Source organism: Canis lupus, chromosome 16 (genome assembly GCF_011100685.1).
Source record: "Canis lupus familiaris isolate Mischka breed German Shepherd chromosome 16, alternate assembly UU_Cfam_GSD_1.0, whole genome shotgun sequence".
NCBI lineage: Eukaryota > Metazoa > Chordata > Mammalia > Carnivora > Canidae > Canis > Canis lupus.
The window spans coordinates 27,938,584-27,957,528 of NC_049237.1; the positions used below are offsets into that span (position 1 = coordinate 27,938,584).

The 18,945-nt window shown below is 38.7% G+C and overlaps 1 protein-coding gene across 5 annotated transcripts in view; it reads left to right on the forward strand.

The window, feature by feature from the left end:
- The window catches only part of NSD3 (nuclear receptor binding SET domain protein 3), a 123,973-nt gene that overhangs the window by 98,983 nt on the left and 6,045 nt on the right, over positions 1–18,945 (forward strand). For 4 of the 5 annotated variants that reach the window (XM_038560048.1, XM_038560047.1, XM_038560049.1 and 1 more), the window contains 8 exons: positions 3,033–3,189; positions 6,521–6,723; positions 7,421–7,533; positions 8,094–8,363; positions 14,726–14,842; positions 16,331–16,472; positions 17,743–17,849; positions 18,433–18,637. In XM_038560048.1, coding sequence (XP_038415976.1) covers positions 3,033–3,189; positions 6,521–6,723; positions 7,421–7,533; positions 8,094–8,363; positions 14,726–14,842; positions 16,331–16,472; positions 17,743–17,849; positions 18,433–18,637 — 1,314 coding nt within the window. The remainder of the gene's footprint in view (positions 1–3,032; positions 3,190–6,520; positions 6,724–7,420; positions 7,534–8,093; positions 8,364–14,725; positions 14,843–16,330; positions 16,473–17,742; positions 17,850–18,432; positions 18,638–18,945) is intronic. The other variant, XM_038560050.1, reaches the window with a different exon arrangement.

Consider the following 18,945-nt stretch of genomic DNA (forward strand, 5'->3'; position numbering starts at 1 on the left):
CACATCAGAAAAGAATAGACATGATATCAATCGTTATGAACTTTCAACTAAAAAACCAGGGTAGGTTATTAAAAGAGGGAAACAAAGATGTTGATACTTAAAATTTCGATTTTAAGATACATGTTATCCTTTTGTTTCTTAAATGTTTCTGTTAAGATGCTATGAAAATTAGTTGCCCTTCTCTTAGGAGACAGTAGGCAGCTGGGAAGATTAACCCAAATATTGGATATTGAAAGGCACAGACCAGCTCAGCTGAAAAATTGCTTATGGATAATTTATTCACAGAGAACCAAGAGCTAAGTGTATATTTATATTCTCCCAATTAATTTAATCTATAGAAGAAAACCATACGTTGTATTTAGCTTTACATAGCCTACTTGTAATAAACAGAAAAAAGTAATTTAACAGTACTATATTATTTGGGGAGTTATTGTCCCAGAAGATAAAATGAATAACCTGGAAGGTAAAGGCCCTTCCCTGTATACATTCCCATTATGATCTGGGGGCCAGGTTCAGAATGTTTAAAGGAAAACTAATCCATACTTAATATACTGGGCATATTTGAAATAAGGTATTTTTCCAATTTTTTTTTGTTGCCTGCTTAATATGTTTTTGCTCCTTGTCAAACATCTGAAGTGGCAACTCATGACTTAAAGAAAATACAACTAACTAAGCAGGGTGACTAGAACCTCTGGAGAAGTAAGTTGGAGAGAGTATTGGCTTGTTTGTTGGCTTGCTTGCTTGTTTGTTTTCAACTGAAGTCAGATGATGTCACCTGACTGGTGTAATACCACCTACTTTGAAAACAAAGATGGACAGAGGCGCCTGACTGACTCCATAATGCAGTAAAATGAGACTACCCGAGGTATTCATTTTAGGAAATGCCTTATTTCCTACTGGCACCTTTATAAAATTAGATTAATTCAATTGTTTCTTACTTTGTTTTCAGTACTCAGTATTGACCTTGACATGAATTGAAATTATTTTGAGCCCTCTGTTTGCTTAGCTTGAACCATATCTTACCTCTTCTTGCATCCTAAGGCAGTTTTCTTGTATAGCACCAAGGTGGATTGTTCATATTTTCATTTTTCTATTTTTCTTGTGTATTTTTTGTCAAAAAATTGTGATTATTTTCACTGACGATTCTGGGTCTGTATTTCCTCTGAAATAAGACTTAAAATTAAGGAGTATTCCATTACATTAAAAATGGCCAGGCTGACTTTTCCACATTGGCTCTAATAGTCACATGTCCTCTACAGTTGTTTGCAAAGACTGCTCCCCCTGCCAGTCATTCCTTTCTGATGGAGAAGTCAGTTATCTCATTTTACTTGAAACTTACAGAATTCCCTACATAGGCTAAGAGCACTCAGGCAGCTAATCTGCAGATTGGAGAATTGGAACAATGAATCCATACTGAGATCTGCAAAGGCAAAAATCTTACTGATTAAAGCAAAAGCTTTTAAGCAGAGGAAATATAGTAATTTATTTCATCACTGATTGTATATAGATTTTGTTTTTGTTTTTATGTTAATCAGTTAGAAATTTTAAAGTCTACAGGAAGAAAAGATTTTCTGGAACATTGATAGCAAACCTCAAAAGGTTGGAGCTGTGATTTCATAAAGTTGTGTAGAGGCTCTTAACCTTTTGCTTATGAGATTTTAAATATCAGTACATTCGTGGATTATAGACCTGATTTTCCAATAGAATTCATTTTTGCTTGCAATAAATGTCTTTATTATATTTCATCTTTAGTAATTAACATCCTTCTTTATGACGTATTGAAATACCTATTAGAAATACCTAATCTCCCCCCCCAAATCTCTTTTATTTCTTTGCATTTAAAAATATTCTTTTGTTTTGTTTGCTGCACTTGTTTTGGTCTTAATCCAGAGATCATTTTGTGTATTCCAAAGGAGAGGATTTTCCTAGGGAACTTGGAGAGGGATCTCCTTGTGTGTGGTACTTCATTCTACAGTGACATTTACTTAGTTTTATGCTATAAAGCAGTGGTTCTCTCAATATGAAGTCAGAAAAACTTATGTAAACAATTTTTGAACTATGTGTAATATTTCAGAAAATCTAACAGAATCACACACACATTTGCACAAAATAAGGCTGCATACATTTCTTTGTATTTGGCTATGATTTGAACAACTTAATATAAGACTAGTTTCATTATTGGGACCAGAAGCTCAATTGGCAGTCATATATTTCTCTGGTTAATAAAAACAGTATAAATTGTTACCTTTAACAGGGGTTTTGATTCTGTTTTTTGTTTTGTTTTGTTTTGGGTTTTTTTTGGTTTGAGGAGGGTTTTTTTTGGATAAAATATTCAAAAACATGGTTCCCCGAGGAAGGGAAAGGGGATCCTTGGTGATGAAAAAGTTGCAAACCACTGCTGTATAGCCTGTTTGACTTTCTTTATCTTTACTGGAAAGGGAAATGATAATGTAGTCACCAATTTGAGAAAGTAAAATCCTTTGCTTTTTTTTTTTTTTTTTTTTTTTTGCATTCTTTTATGGAAAGAAAAAAGTACTGGTCAACCTATTGGCTATTTTCATTCTTGCTAATTTTATTATAAAGGGATTTAGTTAACTGTGGCATTGGATTAAAATACAAAGATGACCATTGCTTTCTTTCTTAGCTCTCAAGGAGAAAAGAAAGTAAGTTGCTACATATTTCTTTGAAAATCTGTTTTCAAATCTACTCAGTCTAAAGATTTTATGCATCTGTTTTGTTATCTGTTAAGAGTTTTAGCTGCCTGCTAAACATTTTAGAGGGGTAAAGACTACAGAAATGTTTTTCATAGTACTCAAAAGCTTCGAGTCTCTGGCCACTGCAGCCCTGGAAAGGGACTGAAGTAACTAAATTGTTCATTTGCTTTCTATTTTAATCCATCACTATAAACCTGACTCAGTCCCTTTACTTTCCCCAATTTGAATCAAAGTTAATGCACTTAAAAAATAACTTTCTCTTTTCTCTTTTTCTCTTTCCTCTTTTCTTAGTTATTAAGACTGTTTATTTGTTTCAAGGTGGAAGATTGCTCTGCTGTGAATCGTGCCCAGCTTCATTCCACCCGGAATGCCTAAGCATAGAAATGCCAGAAGGCTGCTGGAATTGTAATGACTGTAAAGCTGGCAAGAAACTACATTACAAGCAGATTGTTTGGGTCAAATTGGGAAATTACAGGCAAGTTTTTCCAAGGACAATGTTCAGACACAGGTTCATAATCTGTATACAAACTGGCTAGGAGATAGGTAGAACAGCACAGAGCTGCTATTTCCTTAAAAAAAGAAAGAGAAAAGAAACCTATTTTGAATTGGTTTTTAGAGGATTGGGAAGGTTAGTTGTTGGAATTATTTTTTGGATTGGTTGGTTGGCTTGTTTCTATGTTTTGAAAATTATACTAATGAACTATGTACTACTCGATTTTGGAATAAAAAGTCTTAATGTAGGTAGTAGGGAAGATGTTTTCTTTGTGTCCTAATACATTTATATTGATTTCTAATGAAATCAAGATTTTATATCCTGGCCGGAATAGTTCTCTTTGCCCATTTTAGTTCCTTGTTTGAAGCTTTAAACCGATTGCAAGGAGAGAGCTCTTTAGGATTTAAAGAGAAATTATTTCATTAAAAGGTTTTAGAGGCACCTGGGTGGGTTAGCAGATAAGCGCCTGCCTTCAGCCCAGGGCGTGATCCTGGAATCCGTAGATCAAGTCCCACATCGGTCTCCCTGCATGGAGCCTGCTTCTCTCTCTGTGTCTCTGCCTCTATGTGTGTCTTTCATGAATAAATATATAAAATCTTTGTTTAAAAAAAGAAAAAAGCTTTTAGATCTTAATAGAATAGTGTAAGAAGTATGTGTGATTACCATTATTTTCCTAAAACTTTCTCCTTCTAAGAAGCCTGTCCTTAACAAACCTTTACTGAGCAAGGTTAGTGATATTTTTTAAAAACTGTACATTTTACAGGCATATATGTTTATCATTTTACTAAGAAAACAGATACTATTTAAGAGAGCACAATAGGGTCTGCTTTTCAATTAGAATACCGAGTTAAATATATTTCTATAGAATTTCAAACATACTGTAATTTTTTAGCAATACCTATGTCATTTGTTTTAAATATGCTGCTTGCTTACCTATTTAACTTGAAAAATTTTGTTTTTAGCTGAAATAAGGGGCCTTGAGGTTGAGAAGCAGTCCCCCACACATACTATTTTTTTTAACATATGATAGAAAACCTTGAAGTCCCTCCCCCACCCCAAAATTTGGCAGTTAAATACATAAACAATTTTATATTATCTGGCAAAAGATACAAAGTTTTAAAAGGCAAATGTCAAACCAAACTAAAGTGTTTGCACTTCTAACAATAAAAGACAAATACCTTACCTAGAACAGTAGTAAAGGAGAGAGAGCCAGTTTGCTGAAGAATAGCAAATAGACAATAAACTCATAAAAAATGCTGAGCCTCACTAAAAATAACTGTATGTTAAAAAAGAAGAGTTTTTTTTTGTTTTTTTTCAATCAACAGATTGGCAAAGATATAAGACAATTTTTTGGCTAGAGAAGGCATACGGAAAGGAGTGCCCTCCCCCCCATAGAGCAGTCTGGCATTGCATATTAAGACTGTCTACCCTTTGACTTAGCACTTCCTCTTCGAGGAATTTAAGGAAAAAAAATTGGACAGGTAGGCAAAAGTATATTTATAAAGGTTTTCATTGCAGTATTATTTTTAATTGCAAAAATTTGAAATAACCCAAATGCCCAGTCAGTGAGGGATTTGTCAAATAAATAACAGTATATCCATATCCATAAGAGGATAATGCTGATCTCTGTAGTATATGAGATGATATTCACGGTATATAGTTGAGTTTAGAAGGCATGTTAGATAGCATATGCATTATCTTTCCATGTGTCTAAACAGTTTTAAAAAAATTATAGATCTAGATATGTTTTTCATACCCAGAAAGAAATATATCTAATGTTAATGTATGAGGCATAAGATGAAAAGGGAGGCATTTTCTATTTTTCTCTTATACATTTCTGCATTGTTTAATTTTTAAAAGAAACACACTGCTTTTTGTAATTAACAATCTATCTTTCTATCCCCCTCTTGCCTATGTTTTTAATTAATTTTTAAGATATACTGTAGAGTACCTTTGAGATGAAACATGTTCAAGTTCTGTACTATAAATCTGAAGTGTAATCATGCCTTGTTTATCTTTTGAATAATATAATTATTCACTAAGTAAATGGTTTTATCAGGCATCTGTAAAAGACTGAAAAAACTTAAGTTTTTGTATATTTACTCTTCATAGTGATTCTTTTATAAACTACCAAAAACTTAACCTTTCAATGTCTAACTTGCCCAGTTGTTGAAAACTATCAGATGTACCACACTGATTATTTAATGTAGTGATTCAGTCTGTGCACGAAACAATTATGTTTTCATTCCACCCCACATCCCACATTATTATGATGTAAGATGAATTAGATTCTGAAATACATACTAACATAAACCTAGTACATTTGACCAAAAGTACTTACGCTGGTTGATTAGAGAGAAGATGATGTGTATTTGAATGGAAGTGGTCGTTCTTCACAATAACATCGGTTTATTCTCAAAGGATTCCCTTGACTACTAGAAATAAGCTTTTATACCTTGAAAGACAATTTTAGTATTGAGAATGTCAAATTTGGGGGATCCCTGGGTGGCGCAGCGGTTTAGCGCCTGCCTTTGGCCTAGGGCGCGATCCTGGAGACCCGGGATCGAATCCCACGTCAGGCTCCCAGTGCATGGAGCCTGCTTCTCCCTCTGCCTCTCTCTCTCTCTCTCTCTCTCTCACTGTGTGCCTATCATAAATAAAAATGTTAAAAAATTTTTTAAAAAAAAGAATGTCAAATTTGGAGGAACACAGAACTTTTCTAGGATTGACATTATGTTTGGAATTGTACTGGTAAATTGTTAATTCTTTTTCTTTTTGTAAATTCTAATTCTTAAATTGGGTAGCAAGTTCATTGTTATTTTGTTATGCTTTATAACTTGTATGCTTGTGATATATATTCCTTTATATCAAATATTAATTTTTTGAAAGATTTTATTTATTTATTAATGAGAGACAGAGAGAGGCAGAGACACAAGCAGAGGGAGAAGCAGGCTCCCTCAGGGAACCTGATGTGGACCCCAGGATCACGCCCCCAGCCCAAGGCAGGCGCTAAATCACTGAGCCACCCGGGCTGCCCTCAAGTATTAATTTTTAAAGAAAAAACTAGATTGGGTGCTTCGAGTATAGTTTGCTTAGTCTGTATTCACTGTCTCATTAATTCACTAATCAGTATGTTTTTAAATGATGTGTGATTTGAGCAGGATTAAAGATAAACAAGGTATTTTGTATCCTTAGAATCTGAAAGAAAATTGCAAAGGACAAAACCTTTTTCTCCCACCCTGCCTCCTGCTAGCCATGGTAAGAACAGTATGATTTGTCCATTCTCTTGATCTAAAATCACTTCTGTTTTCAGATGGTGGCCAGCAGAGATCTGCAATCCCAGGTCTGTGCCACTGAACATCCAGGGCCTTAAACATGACTTGGGGGATTTCCCAGTGTTCTTCTTTGGTTCTCATGACTACTACTGGGTACACCAGGGCAGAGTGTTCCCTTATGTTGAAGGAGACAAAAGCTTTGCTGAGGGACAGACTAGTATTAACAAGACCTTCAAAAAAGGTAAGTGGTATGATGTTTACAGTGGCTCAAAACTAAGAGTTCTGACTTACGTATGACATGGTTCTGGTATTAGAGAACTTTCACCGGGTGTTATGATCCAGCATCCATAAGTATCCAGTCACGTTAGAGCCACATTTTATCCAGTTAGAAAAGTACATTTGAGTATGGTAGACTCTGCCATCTGTTGAAAGGAGTTTCTTCATTGATCTTTCTACAAACATAGAGATTATTTTGGAAATAGCCTTCTTAAGCGAAGCCCCTTTGCCACAGAAGAGTAGTAAAAGCTTCTCAAGAAGAGATTTAACTGTTTTTACAAAAAGTTTCCAGGAAGTTTGGCTTTCTGGGTAAGAGTATAATGAATTTAAATCTAGTACAACGTAAAAAGGTGGGGTGGGGTGGTTGGTTGGTGTGTTATTTTGGTTTTTTGTTTTTGCTTTACTTGGAAGCGTCTCATTATTGAAGTAGGGCCTCTTCAGCAGCTTGCACAGAGTACAGCACTGAGCCAGAAATGAGTTATGTCCTATTTGAGTTACCCTGTCCTGGTGAAAAACAGTCATTTCCAGAATAATTTCAAAATTTCAAAGAAAAAAAGCTCAGGCCAGATTTAGGGCATTGGGAAGGCAATGTAAAACTGTTCTCCTAACAGTTTTTGTTTGTTTTTTCGGTATTTATGTACTTTGTTTGGTCTTATTGGCAGCACTGGAAGAAGCTGCAAAGCGTTTCCAGGAATTGAAAGCACAAAGAGAAAGCAGAGAAGCGCTAGAGATTGAAAAAAACTCAAGAAAACCTCCTCCTTACAAACACATCAAAGTGAGTTTCTGCCCATGAAAACATTAGTATTTAACAGGCAAGAGGAAATGCATCACTCTTAAGTCATTAGAAGGCACTTTTTGACTTAGGAAAACTTTTGCCAGATATCACCTAGTCTTCTATAGAACAAACTGAGAGCTTTTGTTGGAAGCATAAAATGAGTGCCATGGCCGCTGTGCTATGGGATCTTTGATAAGCCCTCTCGTACCTAGGAGCAACATGTTCCGTGTGAAATCCTGGTCTTCCCTACCAGGCTGTGCAGCCAAATGAGACTATAAGTGTTTGGCTCCCCTTCTTCCAGAAAGCCCTCAGTTGTATTCGTTATGAAATTCCCATCAACTAGTAGAAGAAATACACAGGATAAATAAGGGAGAAATTTCATCAGACTTCGATATTTCTGTCCACTAAGGAGAGACGATTTTATTCTTAGTTTATTCATGGGGAAATGGAAGTCAAGATATAAAGAGCCTTTCTCAGAGTCGTACCACAATGCAGTAGCAGAGCCAGAAATTACATGGATATGTCTAATGTTCCTCTTATTTTGTGGCTTTGTTTTATAGGCTAACAAAGTAATAGGAAAGGTACAGATCCATGTTGCAGACCTGTCAGAGATTCCCCGCTGCAACTGCAAGCCAGCTGATGAAAACCCCTGTGGCTTGGAGTCAGAGTGCCTGAATAGAATGTTGCAGTATGAGTGCCACCCGCAGGTGTGCCCTGCTGGAGAGCGTTGCCAGAACCAGTGCTTTACAAAGAGGCTCTACCCTGATGCAGAAATCATCAAAACAGAGCGAAGAGGCTGGGGCCTCAGGACCAAAAGGAGCATTAAGAAGGTAGCATGGGGTGAGGGCCTGGGAGGTGGTGAGACAGACCAGGGCCTGTGCCTCTTAGCAGATGCTTCATCTTCTCTTAGGGATAAAATACATAGGAATTCAAGGCAAAATTTTGAAACTTCTCAAGGTGAAAGTTTGGCACTTCTCGAGCAAAGCAGAAGTGGTAGGAAAAGGCAGTAATAAAATATACATAGTCTTTGGGTGTCCTGTGATCAGTCAGAAAAAGGAGAAAGGACATTGGTCATTTTCTATTTGAAATATTTTTTACCCTTTAAGCAAAAGAGCATAAAAGGTTTAGCAGAGTCAAAAGAGTGCAAAGGTCAGAATGTACTGGGATGGGAACTAGCAAAAAACTGCAGGACTTCATGCCCACATCACAGTTCTTTGACCGAGTCACTAACAACCCAAGCCTCAGTTTCATCTGCGCTCTTGAGCACACATGGTAATCCCTCTTCTACATATTTAAAAGGATTGCTGCCAGTCTCAAATTATATTATATATGCAAAAGCAACTGGCAAAAGTTGAAGTCTTTGACACTTATAAATTATCTGCATTCTTATACTTTGTTTTTTTTTTTTTTTTTAATTTTTATTTATTTATGATAGTCACAGAGAGAGAAAGAGAGAGAGGCAGAGACACAGGCAGAGGGAGAAGCAGGCTCAATGCACCGGGAGCCCGATGTGGGATTCGATCCTGGGTCTCCAGGATCGCGCCCTGGGCCAAAGGCAGGCGCCAAACCGCTGCGCCACCCAGGGATCCCCATTCTTATACTTTGAAGCAGTTTCTCCAAGCAGTCTCTTTGTAGAAAAAATTTTTAATGCGAATACCTCAAAGAAAAATGAAAATCCTACTGTTTAAACAGTGGCCCTCAAACTTCAGAGATCCTGGGAATCTCCTGGGATCCTTACCAAAAACAGTGTCTTAGTGAAATATGTGGGACAGGCCTGAACAGTGTGCATTTTAAAACCAGGTCCCCAGCCCACGCGCACTCCCACCCTTCCCCCTGGTTACCTAGTGCCCACAGAGAGGCTTTCACTGAGGGAAGGTAGGTCTGGTGGGCATTTAAAGCTATTCTTGACATTTTTGCACCTGTAAAAAAAAATAAAATAAAATAAAAATCACCTTTGCAATTAAAAAGTACCATATAATGTAGGAAAGAGAATCAAACAATACAAAAAAAGATAATAAAGAGTAAAATTCCTCATTTCTTCAGTCCGGGGTCTCCTCACCAAGGATGACCATTGTTAAGAGGGTATCATGTAGCCTTTCATAGCTTTTTCTACACAGTTATAAATGTAAATGTGTATTTAAATACATATTCTGAAATTCAATACTTATAGGGTTTTTAAAAACATAAATATGATACATATTATTTTGTCCCACTTCATATATCATAAATACACCTTCATGACAATACATAGATTCCTCCTCATTCTTTGTAACAGTCCTATTGTATCCTATAGTAAAATGTACCATAACTTATTTCACCTATTTTCTAATAAATTTACATATATATTTAATTCTGTAATGAACATTCTTGGTCATCTATCTTCATGCATGCATTTTTTTTTTTTTTAAATTTCATTTATTTGAGAAAGAGAGAACAGGAGCAGGACAAGAGGCAGGAGAGGGAGAAGCAGACTCCATGCTGAGCAGGGAGCCCCGTGCAGCCCATCCCAGGACCCTGAGATCATGACCTGAGCCAAAGGCAGATGCTTAACTGACTGAGCCAGCTGGGCTCCCCTCCAGGCATCCATTTCTTCTTCTTTTTTTTTTTTAATTTTTATTTATTTATGATAGTCACACAGAGAGAGAGACAGAGAGGCAGAGACATAGGCAGAGGGAGAAGTAGGCTCCATGCACCGGGAGCCCGATGTGGGATTCGATCCTGGGTCTCCAGGATCGTGCCTTGGGCCAAAGGCAGGCGCTAAACCGCTGCGCCACCCAGGGATCCCCCAGGCATCCATTTCTATAGGTTAGATTGCTTAAGGTAAAACTCAGTCTTTAAGCACGTGTTTGTGAAGTTGCCTTTGTGTGCCAGGTACTACTCTGGGCATTTGGAAAAACAGTGTTAAACAAGACACCTTTGTGAGTCTGCTAGAGACAGACAATAAACAGGTATATAATGTTGAATACCACTAAAATGGTGCAAAGAACAATAATGTGATCAAAGGGGACGGCTGGTGACAGGGATTGTTATTTTAAACTGCTTGGTTGAGGAGGGCTGAAGAGTTGCCATTTGACATGAACATGAGGGAGAAAACCATGCAGGTATGTAAGGGAGCATAACATTTCAGACTGAAGAGGAAGCAAGGACAGAGCTTTAGCATGCTCCAGGAAAGGAGGAGAGCCAGGACACCTGGAGGAGGAGGAGGAGACAGAGATGGTGGGTAGGTAGGAGAGGGAAGGGGTGGGGGCTAGATCTCATGCAGCCTTAGAGGCCACAGGAGTGAGGCTTCTGGAAGATTTTAGTGGGAAGTGACTTGACCTGACCTGGTGTGCTCATTTTCTGTTGCTGCTTAACAATAATACTACAAATTTAGGAACTTAAAATGTGACACACATTTTATTTTCTCACAATTTCTGGGGGTCAGGAGACAGGCACTGCATGGCTGAGCCCTCTACTTAGGGTCTCACAAGGTTTCAGTTGAGATGTTGCCCAGGGCTAGATTCTCATTCTTGTGCCTTAAGTGGAGAAGGATGATCCACTTTCCAGATTACATGGCTGTTGGCAGAATTCTACTCTTTGCACTTGTAGGTCTGAGAGCTTCAGGTGTTTTTTGTTTCGTGGGGCTCAAACTCATGATCCCGAGATCACTTCCAACTGAGCCAGCCAGGTGCCCCTAGAGTGTAACATTTTTGATGTTATTTTAATGCCATGCATATCACGTATACAAATTTTTGCCTCTGACTTCATGGGAGTTTTAGGGACTATCCTGAAATCTATCCAGCTTAATATCATGTTAACATCTTTTAATAGTAATTGCATTTATTTTAAAATGTATTCTAAAAATAAAAATAAAAAAATAAAAATAAAATGTATTCTAATTTATTAATTGATACAATCAAGAGAAAAGAAAGTATAGCCAGGATGTTCTGCCCATTAGCTCTTAAGAAATTGCTAATGTAAAACAGTTGGTCTCTTACAAAATAGTTTTAAGTATATATTCCTGAAATGCAAAATCATAAAGACTTAGTAGCAACATGGAAAAGATTTTTGGTACATTGAGGGGACAGGAGCCAAATATGAAATTGATTGTCCACAGCCAGTTCTCTTCTTTTCACACGTAACAGATTCCTGAAAATGTGTGCCAGAACCAAAAAAGAAACTTATAAAAAATTTTTAAAATATATATTAAATGCTGAATTACACCCTCCTTTTTTTGCTGTAGTCCTTAAGGACAGATTTCTAGCATTTTAAAACGTTTTTCTTGGTTATTTTTGTTGACAATTGAATTCACAGTTAATTGGTATTTTTGTTTTTATTTTTTGGGGGGGTTTTATTTGAAGATTTTATTTTTTTAAGTGATCTCTCCACCCAGTGTGGGGCTCAAACTCTCAACCCCGAAATCAAAAGTCCCATGCTCTACTGACTGAGCCAGCCAGGCACCCCACAGTTAATGGCTTTAAGTCCAGTTAGCAACTCTTTGAAGCTGAAGTTTGTCACCTTTAGGACATATGAAATATTTCTTTTACAAAATAGCTAGGAATATTTATTTACCATGGTATCAAATGTATGAGACTTGCACTCTTCTGTTTGATATCAGCACTTTAACTTTCCTGTATTGGCTCATTTTCATAGAACAGTAAATATAAGCCATAAGACATGATACTCAGGCTTTTACAGACACAGAACCATTTCTTCAAGTGAAATCTTACCTTGAATCCCAGGATGTGGAAAAGATGACATACAGCCTATTTGGTTGCAGTTCTGCTCTATGGATTTAACCTGGTGTTAAATAAGTATAGTAACACCGGGGCGGGGCCGGGGGGGCGGCGAGGAAGTCTACCAGTGAAGGTGATGGTCCCACATGATGGTGCGAGTTGTTCATCAGCTATGTCCCAGCTGATGGAGGAAAGGCCTGGGAAGGTGACAGTGCATGGCACACCAGTGTGCAGACCATCCTCTGTCATTCGTGAGACAGAACTGGAAGGAAAAAGCAGAGAAAATAAACTGTTCTGTTATAGTATTGCAGTTACCAATGAAACCCATTTTTTTCTTTTATTTGTGTATTTCTTTTTCTAACCTAATTCTTTGTCATAGCTTGTATGGTCAGTAAAATAGGAGGGAGTAAAAGCCAGAGGTGAACTTCTGGGGCGACCATTCCCCAGTGGAAACAAGTGTGTAGCTCCTTGCGGCTGACTCAGAGCCCACTGACCTCACTAACAGCCAAGGGAAGGGGGTTAGTCCCGGGGTTGCCCGGGAACGTTAGGTGGGTTCCTTCCAATGTGGCCCCGTAACTTTTTTCTTATTTTCAGAAATGACAGTCTTTTGTTTTTATCAATAGAAAAAGATTAAGTATTCATAAGAGCGTTGGCCTATGTTCTTAATGATTTGCCCAAATCAGAATATACGGTACTTCTCTTTAGATTACTGGTATTTACTATCAGTTCTGTGATTCGAAGAACCATGTGGAGGGCTAGTAAAAATTTGTGTGGTGGAGGAGGTCAGGTGGGAGGAAGAACAGGTCTGGTGAAACAATAAACAAATTTTTGTTGCCCAAGACATTTCTTTTCCTAGAAGACTGAAAAATTCTATAGATAATGCTCTTGTCCTAGATTGAGTCAGCCATGTTTTCAAGGTAAAAGGGTTAATGGACTCTGCATTTATAAATACCAGATATTAAGATGTTGAATATAGAGTATTTACCCTCATTTTAAAAGAAGCTATTTATGGGGCGCCCCAGTGGTGCTGTCGGTTAAGATCCTGATCTGGACATTTTGAGATTTGAGCCCCGTGTTGGGCTCCATGCTCCACAGGGAGTCTTGCTTGGGATTCTCTCTCTCTCTCTCCTTCTACCCCCCACCCCTGCATGTGCACTCTTTTTTTCTCTCTTTCAAATCTTTAAGAAATAAATAAATAGAAGAAGCTAATCACCACACACCTATGAGAACAGCAGTATGAAAACTAGTTGGCAATACCAGCTACTGGCAAGAATGTGGAGAAACTGGGTCTCTCCTACAGTGGGAAAGTATGGTGGGGATGCAAAATGGTGCATATACTCTGGAAAATAGTTTCTTAAAAAATTAACTCAAACTCACCATTTGACCCAACAAATTGTACTCCTGGCCATTTATCCCACAAAAATGAAAACCTATGTCTGCATAAAAACTTTTACCGGAATGTTCACAACAGCTTCATTTGTAATAGCCAAAATATGAAAACAATTCAGACATTCCTCAGTAGGGTGAAAGGCTAAACCACAGTACATCCATAGTGTGAACAAGTACTCAGCAGGAAAAAACAGATTTAACTATTGACACATAACAAATCAGACAGATCTCAAGAGAATTAAGAGAATTTGCCAACCTCAAAAGATTACATACTGTATACTTTCATTTATAGAACATCCTCAAGATGACAAAATAATGCCGATGGAGAACAAGTTAGTGATGGGATGGGTTAAGGGAGAGAAGAAGGATGGGTGTGATTATAAAGAACTGTACAAGGGGTCTGTGTGGTGCTGGAATGCTTCTGTATCTCAACTGTAGTGGTGGTTACACAGTTGATTCTACAACTGACCAAATTCCATAGAACTAACACACACACACAACGTTGATGCAATCTGAATAAGATCTGTAGACTGTACCAGTGTCAGCTCTCTAGTTTTAATATAGTACTATAGCTCTCTAGCATGTTGCCATCGGGGATTAGTAGGTGATGAATACACAGATCCTCTCTGTACTATTTTTGCAACCTCCTGTGAATATGTAGAATTACTCTAGAATAAATTTTTTTTTAATGAATTCATTTGTTTCAGATTGAGCTCTTTAATAGGCATCAACTCCACAGCTGCAAACTTAGTAAAAGTCTGTTGTAAGACAGCCTCAAAGACTTGAGTTAGCCATCTCTCCAGCTCCTATAATTATGTCACTTGGACTATAAAATCATATTGTCAAAAAAAAAAAAAAAAAACATATTGTCAGCAAGAAAAGACCAGTTATCACCTTGTGAGACACTGCTAGCAGAAAACTCGCTACCTGAATGCCAGTGAATGGCAACTACTATTTGTTTCTAGTGTTAAAGTTAGATTTCCAGGATTCTTTTTGGTTACTTCTCTTGGATTACATACATAGTGTTAAAGAATGCTTTCAAAGAGAGTACATTGTCTTATATTTACATATTGCATGCTTCTCTGCAGGGCGAATTTGTAAATGAATATGTTGGTGAATTAATTGATGAAGAAGAATGCAGATTGCGAATCAAGCGAGCCCACGAGAACAGTGTAACTAATTTTTATATGTTAACTGTTACCAAGGTAAAATTGATTTTATTTTGTAAGAAAAAAGGATTTTTGGTTTTTGTGTCATGGTCTTAAATGCAGTTTCCTCTAATTTGATTGTTTTTTTCAGGAGAATGAGAACACTTTGCAGTAGCCAGTATGATAGTTCTTATAATGTGGTGATTATTGCACAGTACACAAAGGCTAATTATTGAAACCTTGCACATGGCATATGAGACAGCGCTGTGAGTGGACAGATGGCCAGGAACAGGGCAGACACACGGGGCTTTCCGTCTCAGCTCTTCTTAGTCACTGAAAGACCTGGCCCTCGGTTTCTCAAGTTAGAAAGCACCACAAAATTATGGTTTAGCCAAAATTCTAACTGAATTTTTCTGTGTACTGGAACTTTGTGTCTGAGTTAGGACAAATGGATGTAGTCCTAAGCAGAATGACAGTAAAACTACTCAATTCATTGTGTATGCTCCTAAGTCCCATTTGCTACACGTCTGATGTATCTGTTACCTTGTGTCATTTCTTTAGCAGTCCTCTGACTTGCAGAGGACAAGAGACTGAGGTCCAGCCCTGACAAGCAGTCTGTTGGATAGCTTGTCACAGTCTGGTGAAGGCCAGGACTAGTAGCCATGTCTCGTGGTCCAGGCTCTCCCCGAAACTGAGAGAATATCATTATAAGTAAGAACTAGAAATCACTTACAAGAAGTTTATTTGAACTGATATGCATTGTTTAACAGTTTTATAACTTTCATGAACATCAATTTAATAAACAGAAAATGCCATTTATTTCTGATAGCTGAATAGCCCTTTAGATCTACTCCTCACTGTCAGGGGCCCCTCCAGCCATCTTGATGACATTTGGGAGGCTCTGTCTTCCAGGGCTCATTGAGATGACCGGAACTTGCATTCAGGGGCCGCCAAAATGGTGAACCTTTTACTGTGTCCTGAACATCAGTATAAGTAAAATGGAAGGAACAGGTGACTTCCTGGAGAGTATGTTCTACGCTAGAGCCCTTCCATCAATCAAAGGTCCAAATCTTCACCCAGAGGAAAGCCGTACATATTTCCTTGTCTCTCTTTATGGCCTACGCTCTTTTCCATTTACTCCCATACTAGTTTCGCTGCTTGTACAGAGCAGGAAAGGAGGGCTGATGGCAGAGCACCGTGGTTCCCAGCCCAAGTGCCTGGCTGAACTCCACGCTCTGGCATCACCTGTGATCAGTTCATCTTCTAAGTAGTAGTATTCTGTGGGCTATGTGTAGAGACAAACTTAAAAAAAAAAAAAAAAAAAAAACACCTAAATTGCATTTTATCTCAGTTGCTTTGACTTGAAGCTCATCAAATAAGATAGAGAACTCAATCACCAGCCCGGAGAGCAGAGCATGCATTGTGGGAGTTGTGTAGCGAAACACTGTTTGTTGCTTGTGGCCCTCAACAGAGTTGGATGTATCTGAGATAAGCTCTTACTTAGTTTCATGTCAAGGGTACCTTTCATTTCTTTTTTTTCTGAAGGACCGTATAATTGATGCTGGCCCCAAAGGAAATTACTCTCGCTTCATGAACCACAGTTGTAATCCAAACTGTGAAACACAAAAGTGGACAGTGAATGGAGATATTCGAGTTGGACTGTTTGCCCTTTGTGATATTCCTGCAGGTAAAAAAGCTACTTGCTCCCCCCTCCCCTGCACAGGATATTCTTCAAGGTTCCATGCTCAAGTATTTATTCAAATAAGATAGGATTATATTTGGAATTGTTACCTGCCATTAAAAAGTGAAAATCCATGTCCTGCAAAAGGGAGTTTTGTAAGAGCCTTTGTTTCGGGGAGGATGTTCCAGAATCCTGTATGTCCGGGACCCTCCTGAAGGACCTCTCCAAATTATTGCTGTCTGCACAATATAACCAGATGTTTAAGCTTTTGTTTTCTACTTAAAGTATTAACATACTGTGTTAACATCAGCTGGTTTCTTGGTTTGTTTGTGGGGATTTCTGTTTGTTTGGGTTTTTTTTAGTTGAAAGATCTGTTTCAAATTAGGCACAAAAAGCTTCCGAAGCCAGTTATTGCTTCCATGTTTCCTCAGCCATCCAGCATCTTACCAGTGGCACTTAGTTTCTTCTCTGCCAGGTTGGTAGGGAAATGGGTAAAAAGGGAAGAGATGTAGCTCAGTGAGGTTCAACTGCAGTCCTGGAACTTGTTGCAGGCTGTTCAGGATCAGCCAGAAGCAAGCTTGGGCCTCCCAGTTCGAATCCTTGGGTCTTCAGTGTAAACAGTGAATCTGCGCTGTGAACTCTCTGCAGAGCGTACTCTAAATCATGAATTACTGGAGCTGCACAGTCACCATGATTCCGTGGGCCTACTGTTGGTTCAGAAATTCGTATAAATTAGGGCAACCCCAGTGGCGCAGCGGTTTAGCGCCGCCTGCAGCCCAGGGCGTGATCCTGGAGATCCTGGATCGAGTCCCACGTCAGGCTCCCTGGATGGGGCCTGCTTCTCCCTCTGCCTGTGTCTCTGCCTCTCTCTCTCTCTCTCTCTCTCTCTCTCTCTCTGTCTCTATGAATAAATAAATAAAATCTTTAAAAAAATTCGTGTAAATTAGCTTTAGAAAAGCAAGCTAGACCAGAACCCATTTTTTTTTGTTTTGTTTTTTGTTTTGTTTTGTTTTTTAGCACAGATTTCAGATTCTTAGTCTCCATTACATAATTTTTGACCACTTCAGTAAGAAGGCTGTGACAACTTTTACAGAGTGTTTTGGCCGTAATTCTTGGTGGCTGGGGATTTTTTCCTCTGTTGTTTCCCCTGGCCCACCTCAGTTTGCAGCAAGGCCTTCAGGTCAGAATTAGGTCTCTTTTGCCAGTAGGAGAGTGTGTCTGACAGCATTTTTCTTCCCTGGGACTTGAGTATGAATAATTTTGTCTCCCATTGTAGGGATGGAGTTAACATTTAATTATAACCTGGATTGTCTGGGCAACGGCCGAACAGAGTGCCACTGTGGAGCAGAAAACTGTAGCGGCTTTCTGGGGGTGCGGCCAAAGGTCAGTTGGTGGGCAGGGAGCACCCCAGGCTGGTGGGGAGTCAGGAGTGGGGCTGTTGGAAGTGTGGGACCATCTCAGGAAAAGGCCGGTGAACAAATGGGGCCCTGGTTCACTTCATGGGACGGCTGTCATGTTAACCAGAGTGTAGATGCTCTGACTTTCCAATGAAGCAAATCTTAAGTAAGATCTGTCAGGTTCGGAAGATGTGTTTGTATTTCTGATTGAATCTGAAGTGATCAACATCTGTTCAGAATCTTCTTTAAAATTCACACTATACCAAAAACCACTGAATCAGCCACTTGAAAATGGTGAGTTGTATGGTATGTGAATTATATCTCAGTATCCTTGCAATTGAAAAAACAAAGCACCTGATTCAAAAGTCAGTGAAAAAAAAAAGGAAAAAAAAAAGTCAGTGAAAATGTAGCCTTATTTTTAGCACAATACTGTCATGGGATAAGTCGTCCTGATGGATTTAGGTAATTGAACAACAGAGTTGAAGAGAACTTAAGTGATTGTGTCAGGTTCTGGGAGCTCACTTTCCACGTAGAGTCTCACACATTGTGTTCATCCTTCTTCCTGCCAGTCAACATGTGTGTCAACGACCGAAGAAAAGGCCAAAAATGCTAAGTTAAAGCAGAAGAGGCGAAAAATCAAAGCAGAACCAAAGCAGATGCATGAAGATTACTGTTTTCAATGTGGAGATGGTGGGGAGCTGGTCATGTGTGACAAAAAAGACTGTCCCAAAGCGTACCACCTCTTATGCCTTAACCTGACTCAGCCACCATATGGTAAGCCAGCCTCTCGGGGCCCCTTCTTTGATGTGGGTCTTTGCTGACAGCGCTGTGTAACCTAGCATGTACTTCCCTCTCCTTCGTGGAGCCATGGAACGGATAACGTGGAGTAGAACCACCAACACTAGCAGACAAAAAGTATGCTGGTGAAGAATCTGTCTGCAGTTAGGGGTTAGGTGCGGGCCAGTAAGCATTGGCTTTTGTGGGTGAGCAGGGGCCCCTATGGCGTGGAGTTTGGGGTGCTTGTGCACCTCCAGACTCAGTAGTAGGCTCAGACGTAAGTTTGGCTGAAATTTGGTGTTTGA